This window comes from Myotis lucifugus, unplaced genomic scaffold, assembly GCF_000147115.1.
Source record: "Myotis lucifugus unplaced genomic scaffold, Myoluc2.0 scaffold_141, whole genome shotgun sequence".
Classification (NCBI taxonomy): Eukaryota; Metazoa; Chordata; class Mammalia; order Chiroptera; family Vespertilionidae; genus Myotis; species Myotis lucifugus.
The window spans coordinates 415170-423755 of record NW_005871189.1 but is presented as its reverse complement, the minus strand read 5'-3'; the positions used below and the strand labels follow the sequence as shown (position 1 = coordinate 423755).

General features: G+C 33.9%; 1 protein-coding gene across 1 annotated transcript in view; it reads left to right on the top strand.

Annotated features, from left to right (window-relative positions):
* BRAF (B-Raf proto-oncogene, serine/threonine kinase) overlaps nucleotides 1-8586 on the top strand; it is a 146625-nt gene that overhangs the window by 80509 nt on the left and 57530 nt on the right. Inside the window, 2 exon segments of the mRNA XM_023758887.1 lie at nucleotides 2951-3099; nucleotides 4059-4178. Coding sequence (XP_023614655.1) covers nucleotides 2951-3099; nucleotides 4059-4178 — 269 coding nt within the window.

Below are 8586 nucleotides of genomic sequence, written 5' to 3'. Positions count from 1 at the left end.
AAGCAGTCAAGTTCATGAGAGTCCTTGTAAGCCATGTAAAGACTGACTCTCTGTAAAGTAATGGAAATTTAGTGATGTAAGCAGGGGAGAAATGTGACTAGATATGTGTTTTAGAATAATAGATATGTGTTTTAGCAATTATTCTAAACTCATATATAATCATACTACTCCCCTGAGTGGAAGGGAAAGGGAGAGACACACAGAGAGAAACATTGATGTGAGAGAGACACATCGATTGGTTGCCTCCCAAGTTCCAAATAGAGGCAAGAGTAAAAGCCTGTACTCTCTTTGCATCTCTGTTGGATTTTGCTGGCTATTCAAGGAATGCTGCTGCTGCCTTATGGTTTCATAGTGTCTGTTATGAAAGCAATTCCTTCAGTATTTGCCTATATCCCTAGAATCCTTTAGAACTGGTGGAGTGAAGGATGGCAGGGAAGGTAGGGAAACAAGATTTGAAACAGATGTCATTTGTCTAGCCCTTCCCATTTTTCTGTAGGCACTCAGGTTAATGTCTTCCTTCAGACAGCCCCACACCTTACAAATTAATGCATGCAGATTGCCTGGTCTATGCCTCCCATTAATTTACCATCCATGTCTTAATATGCTCAAATTCAGAATAAGCCTAAATTGTGACCCAAAAGAAAAGAAACACCTTTCTGTGTTCACCTTTATTGACAAACATATACTGAAAAATACAAGTACAGGGTGGGCAAAAGTAGGTTTATAGTTTTTCATATGGAAAATAATACAACTTTTTGTGTACTCACAACTATAAGCCTACTTTTGCTCCATCCTGAATATATCACTTGCAATTTATACTAAAGTGCATACCCATGTTTTCTCCTCTCAGCTATTTTTCTCTGCTCTCTGCTTCCCCCCTTCTCCCCTCTTCTCTCTCTCTCTCTCTCTCTCTCTCTCTCTCTCTCTCTCTCTCTCTCTTCTCCTTTACATATACACACAACCAGTTACACGTAATTTTCAAGTGTAAGTCAGTGATAGTAAGAAAGGTTACAATTGAGTAAATTAATGCAGGAAGAGAAATTGGGGTTTCATGATACAGATTATCAGGAGAGTGAAGATCTGAATGGTAGCAAAGAAGATCAGATGACTATAAAATGCTTATTCCTATGTGAAAGTTTTGTATTTTTCTGTGCTCTATCTCCTGAAATTATGCTAGCAGCATAAAAGATTCTCTTGACTTTGGCAAATAGTGGTCACATAAATGTTAAAGATCTTCTAATTTCTTGTATATCCAGAAACAAATGGAAAAGGAACAAAGCTAAAAACAAGCAGTTGCCTTTTTAAATCCCCTAGAAAGTGATAATAGAAAAGAAGATGAAGAAAACAAAAGTCATTTATAAAACTACCTAAATGTTCTCACAAGCCAGAATGGATGATATGCCAAGATGCCTTTTCTTTTTTAAGATGCCATTGTTTGATGAAACATTTTAAAATAACTTTTAATCCTGTTAAATATGTTTGTTGAGAAGAGTTTGGTAAACTGTGGGTATTATGTTCAATTTAATGATTCATGGAAAGCATTTACATGTAATAGATTAGAAAACTCTAATGTATATGTATGTAGTTAGGGTAAGTATTGTTATATGAATACAGATGTGTCCTGGGTCATAGTGCAAAATATATTTTTTACTTTAGTTTTTGATTAAAACTGTCTGAAAAACTAAGATGAATTGAGAATATGCAGCAAAAAACAGGACAAAATAGAAGTCACCCATGCTCTCACCACTTTGAAATAGACATTGTTAACATTTTGGTATTTGTTTAACCTTACGTTTTCTGCTTATTATTTACACAAATTAATACTTTTCAAACAGTTTCTAGCTTTGGTAGTTATCAAGGTAGAGCATCCCTAAAACCAAAAAAGAGAGAGCCTCCCTAGCATAGTTCTGTTTATGTGACCCAGGTGTGGTAGATGATCTGTTTTCATTCAGAGGCGCCACAGGAGGTGTGCTGGTGTTGGTGTGCCACAAGAGGCACACTCATGGGCTGCAAAAACTTTTGAAACATGCAATACCTGACTGTTTAGTCAGAGGCACTGACCTCTTTTCCCTTAGATTATCAAATAAAAAAAATGACAACAGCCAACACAACAGTAGCAATCCAGTGTGAATTAATCAGAATTATACCCATTTTTTGTCAAAATGGCAAAAATATATATTTTGTTGTGCCGCAGAATTTTAGTAATTAGTTTATGTGTGCCATGAGATGAAAAAGGTTGAAAATCGTTGTTGGAGAGCATTTGCCTCTGATGTGGAGTTTTTACATGTTGTCTTTTAAGTTTCACAGAGGAGTGTTCACAAATGCATTTAGGTGTTCTAATCCTCTAACAAAATGATGACTTGTTAAGTTGTTCTTACTGTCTTTTAGGTGATTTTCCTGTTTCTTATCCTAGTTAGTAAGTTTAGGCAGGGTTGTTTTGATTTTCATAAAATTACAAATAGCTTTGTCTTTTATAATTATAAATGTTTTTACATTTTCCCTCCTCCCATTGCGGTTTTTTTTTGGGGGGTGGGTTGTGGCTCTTCTGTTGGATACCTTTGTGGTTTTAAATAGTAACAGTAGTGAGCATCTTGTAACTTCTTTCTTTGTACAATTATTAAATTGTACCCTTTAAGTTCTAGTCCCTCTTCTTATCTAATCTCTACTTTTATTTTTATGTAGTCAAGATTGAAATTAGTTTTGAATTTTTTATTCATTTCCCATCAAGACTTCTGATTTTTTTAATTGGATATTGGGTGGGAGATAATACATATTAGTCTATCTACTATGTTGAAGCCACTGGTTTTCATTTGAGTATATTAGTGTGTAAGGCAGTTCTCATACTATAAATATGTAAAAGGTTTACTATTTTAAACAAGAGAGTAAATAAGTTGATTCCTAAAAAGATGCTTGCAAGTTTTGAAATCCTTTATGATGTTTTACTTTGCAGGTACGGAAAACTTTTTTCACCTTAGCATTTTGTGACTTTTGTCGAAAGCTGCTTTTCCAGGGTTTCCGCTGTCAAACATGTGGTTATAAATTTCACCAGCGTTGTAGTACAGAGGTTCCACTGATGTGTGTTAATTATGACCAACTTGAGTAAGTAATCAAAAAAGATTTCTATCTACCATTTTACATTTAACTTTTCTGAATGTGAAACTAGTATGTCTTAGAGTCTGTGGGAATTTTTTGTCCAGTAGAGTTGTTACAGGGAATTTTTTTTTAAGTGTATCTGGAGAGTAGTATGTAGTATAGCCTGTATTTTACTCCAAAATTGTACTTCTGATTCAGCTACACATTTCATTTATGTTTTATATTCTCTTTCAATTAATAAAGATCCCTTACTCATAGAAATCACTTATAGATAGTTTTGGGGAGGAGAGCAGTTGTTGTTTCAGTTAAGTTAACCATTATATTTTTGGACCACAGATCAAAGAATCTGATTCTGTCAGCTATTTTGTAAATTCTGTTTCTCTCTCTCTCTTCCTATCTCTATATCTCTACCTCCTTTAACCCCACCTGCACCCCCAATTTATTTAAAAGTGAGATGTAAAATCTTTGTACCTAGTGTATCTTTTTCTAAAATTTTTATTTGCTTTTTATGCTAGAGTTTCTCTAACAAATTAGACTAAGTCTCTTTTAATCTTTTTGTGTGTTGTAGTTGCTGCTGCTGTTAATGTGTTACTACTTTTCATGATCACTTGAGCAAATAGAATTCAACTCTGTATTTTAAAGTATATTATAATGATGTAATCTGACTTTGCAACAGTTACATTTTCTTCTAATTCCTTAACATAAAGCATGATTTTTCCCTTCTGATATGTAGAAATTTGCTATATAAAACAATTAGTTTTAGATTCTGAGCTTGCCTTTGAAAATGCAATTTAATTTTTAAAAATAAGCCAAAAGCACAACTAATTTAATTTAACAACCATTTCTAAAAATGGAATTTGATCTACAATATTTCTGTTAACTCTATAATGTATTCTGTTGTATGAAGCTTCTGGGTTTTGCACAAGTTAGGTTTGGTTTGTTTTGTTTTTGTTTTTGCCTCACAGTTTGCTGTTTGTCTCCAAGTTTTTTGAACACCACCCAATACCACAGGAGGAGGCCTCCTTTGCAGAGACTACCCTTACATCTGGATCATCCCCTTCCACATACTCCTCTGATTCTTTTGGGTATGATTTGACTCCTGCTGTTCAGTGGCATGCTATTTGAGCTGGTTTCTTTTGGATCTTTGGTTTACTATAAACTTTTTCAACATCTGGATTGTAATAAACTTATTTTATTACACCAGTTAGGTATTTAATATGCATTTGGTATAGATACATGGGATTTAGAGTCCCTGCCTTGTGCTCATCACTTTATTGGGTAATATCAGATATAAAAGTACAGCCGAAACCGGTTTGGCTCAGTGGATAGAGCGTCGGCCTGCGGACTGAAAGGTCCCAGGTTCGATTCTGGTCAAGGGCATGTACCTTGGTTTCGGGCACATCCCCAGTAGGAGATGTGCAGGAGGCAGCTGATCGATGTTTCTCTCTCATCGATGTTTCTAACTCTCTATCTCTCTCCCTTCCTCTCTGTAAAAAAATCAATAAAATATATTAAAAAAAAAAAAGTACAAGACTTCCATTTAGAATTCTAGCATTAACATATGAGACAGTGGCAAACAATAAAAATAATATATAATTAAAATCTATAGTTTATGACACAGTATTTAAAACTATGTGATAAGGTCAAATATTACCATGTTTCCAGGAGAAAAGGATAGTGAGAGAGAGTAGTCAAGATAATTTAATGAAGAAAGTGGGATTTAAATTGGACCTTGAAGAATTCTAAAAGTCTGAATTAGCCTGGGGAATAAAAGCCTGGTGATTGGGAGGCAGGAAGGGGGGGGAGGGGGGAGGGGCAGTTAGAAATAGCATAAATAAAGGGAATAGCAATGGCATGTTTAGGAGATAGTGAAGAGAGCCTAATCTAAGTGGAGAAGAAGTATGTGTAAAACTAGATTAGAGAGTCTGGAATTTACACTACACGTAAGAAGGAAAAAAAGAACTAAAGTGTTTTGAGCAGAGGACTAACCTGATGAAAATTGTATTAAAGAAAGAATCACTTAACAGTGATATACAGATAGATTGATAGAGAAATGTCTATTGTAAAGAAGGCCAACTAGGATGCTGGTTGTGAAAATAGTGAGAAGCAATGAAGACTTGAACTGAAGTAGTAGCAGCATACAGAAGGAATGGATATTCATAATATGTAAAAGAAAAAATTAATAGTATTAGTTGTGGAGGATAAAGAGGTACATAGTCATCCACATATTCAAGTTTCGTACTAGGAAAAAAAAGAGATGATGATGAGTTTAGAAGATGCCGGTTTGCTTTGAAGCATTTCTTACACAGGTCTGTTTACTCTTTCCCTATGGGATTTGAGGAAGTATAAATTATACTATATCTGGAAGCATACAGTTAAAAATAAGTCTGCACACAGCATTCTGTTCTAGACTATTCTAGAGATAATTAAGATCAGAAATATTTATTGTCAGTTTTAACCCTACTTCTTCTCACTTTTCACAATGTAATGCTATTTCTTCTACCCAGAGATATTTAAAAAATAATAATAATAATAAGTTGACACTCAAAATAGGCCTATAATTTTTATGAAGCCAACCTTTCTGGAGATGTAATAGGCTAGAAATTTTAGCAAAAAAACTTGTATTAAGCAGTGGGTGTATTTACTTATTTTGGACAACATAGAAGATGCAACCACTATGTTCTTTTGACAGGTTGTAACAGTTACCCCCTTTGGTGGAGTCATCTTACACCTGCTGTTTCTATCATTTGTATGCAGCTGTATATTTTTAGGAGAGCAAATCAAAATATTATTGTTTTGATTTTTAATGAATCCTTTAACTGTGACATTTGCTCCTGACAGATTCTATAGACTGTGATGCCTTTCTAATGTCAAGTCCCAGTTCTGTGAGCAGAGTTACAGAATATCATAATGAAATTAGTTTGGCCTCTCTGAAAGTTATTAATGGTAATGATGAGTACATTTGCTTACGAGTGATGGGAATGCTAGTTTTAAATTAAGAAACCATTTGCCTATGCCATAGGTACTTCATTCATAGTAATCTGAAGTAGATTCTGGTCTTGAGAAAATTATGGGGAAGATGTTTAAACTTTTGTTTTCCTGATGCTTTTCTGTTATAAGTGTATAGGGATAGTCTGAAAAGGCAGATGCCAATTCTGTTCTATATCAGAATTTCTTTGCATTTTGTTAATAGTCTGGTAACAATCATGATGGCCATGAAACACATATAAAAGTAGATGTAACCAAGACATATTGGAGAAGTGATACATTGCCCAGTTTGGATAAGAAATTAGAGGCACCCACTTTTCTACTTTTAAAAAATTCTTTGGAATGTATACATTATTGAAAAGGCAGCATTTTAAAAGTTGCATATCGCTGAACAGAGGTAGTCACTTTGCCTCAGAATTTTTAATATTCAAGATTAAAAATGAGACCTAAACTAACTGGTAATTTACTGAAGGGTGTTAAAGGTAAAAAAAATTTTATTTTTTATTTGGTACTACTTTAAAGAGGTTTGCAGCAAGATTAAGGTAGACATATCATGAGGTGAAAGCCAGTTTGCTGACTGCCAACATACTTTACATGGTATAAATTGCCTTGGTTTTAGTAAAGAATTGCTAGCATGGAAATTCAATTTTATCAATTCCCAGAAATGATGAGAGAGAGGGATATACTGGTTTACATTAACCAGAATCAGAAAACACTAATTTAGAATGCCAGGTAATTCATTTCAGCGAGAAATAGACCTGTTGTGTAGACCAAACTTCTTTTGTTGGATGGACCAACACTCACCCTACTTTGAAAGATATTTATGTGAAACCAAATTATAATCAAAAGATTGTTTTTGTTAAGGTTGGAATTAGGACAAGGTTCAGATGTTCATGATATCAAGATATAATAACTTGAAGTGTTCTCCTAAATTATAATATACTTGCCTTCAAGGCTAGATAAATTGACTGTGGAACAGTGCATATCATTCCCTGGGTGGTGTTAAATACCAGCTGGAAAATTATATTCTTCCTGGCTTTATGTAATAAGTAGATATCCTTTTTGTCTAGTATATCCATTTTGTCTTTAGATATCATAGTAAAACTTACCAGATTAAATCCAGGGTTTGTTTTTCTTACTTCTGGACTAATGTCCTTTGCATACATATTTCTAATTTGATATATGCTACATATTGCTGTCTTAATTCACTAAGTTTCAAGAATGAGTTGCTGTCACTTATTGATGTCATCAAATCAGTTATATTAATTAGACTATCTTGTAGTTAATTCGGGCTTTTTCTGTCTTCAAGTCCTAACTTAAAGTATGCTATTGCCTTGAGATTTCAAATCAGCCTATATAAAATAGCTTTATAAAAATCTGCACTTTCCTAAACTTTAAAAAAAAAACTAATATTGTCATTTTTATATTCTTTTACCTGCTCCCAAAATCTTTTAGCATAGGGTATACATTTGGCTGCCTAAAGCAAAAGTAAAGACAGCTCTGTCACAAACTAAAAATTTCTTAACAGAATAAAGAGGCCAGTGGAGCATGCTAATTTTCCTAAATGGAATTTTATCAGTCTTTACCTATAATTTTCATTAGGCTAATACCAATTTTTTTTAAAGTACCTAGCATTTTATTATTATTTGGATTCATTTAGTTAATATGAATAGACAAAGTGCATATTTCTTTCCGTACCCTTAATAGTGTGCTTCAGAGAAGTAAACTATAAACTGGTATGATTTAGATTCTGTTAACATGCTCTGTTCTTAAGGTTTTTGTCACTGTTTGGCTTCTTTGCTTCTTCAAACCTTTATTTCTTTTCTACTGTACGTCTTTTCTTCCTGTTCCTCTTTAAACCCTCTCCCCTCACAAAATATCTTTTTATCTTCACAACATTGTCTTTCTGGCTATGTCTTAACCACTAAATAATACTGATTAATTAGAGTTTGCATAAGATGAGGTAGAATGATAACCAATCTGAAGAGAGGCTCTTAGCACTGAGTCATTCATTGGTCCTGATGGAGCTCATCTTATTTTTCAACCGATCCTCATTTCCCAGCTCCCTTGGATACCTTTCTGAGGGGCATAGACTCCTCACAGCTATTTACAGTCTGTCAAATCTTTAGTGTGCTCTGTGATTTACTTTGGGGACAGTGATGAGAGAGACTTTTTTATCTGCAGTAACAAAATATAGTCCTCTCTGTAACCTATTTTCATGGCTTCATCAAAAAGCTATTTTTACAAATATTTGCTTTAGTGCATAATGTATATGATTCTTACATGTCTCTTGTGTCAGTTCTTGGGCATAGTACTAGTAAATATTCCAAAACATAGGAGACTGATACTATAAGGATCAGGATCAGCTTTTGAGTTTGGAAATGATCATTTACTGTTGTTCAGGATTTTAATTCACCTCTTTTTTTTTTAATATATTTTTTTATTAATTAAGATATTACATATGTGTCCTTATACCCACGTTACCCCCTACCCCCCCCCCTCATG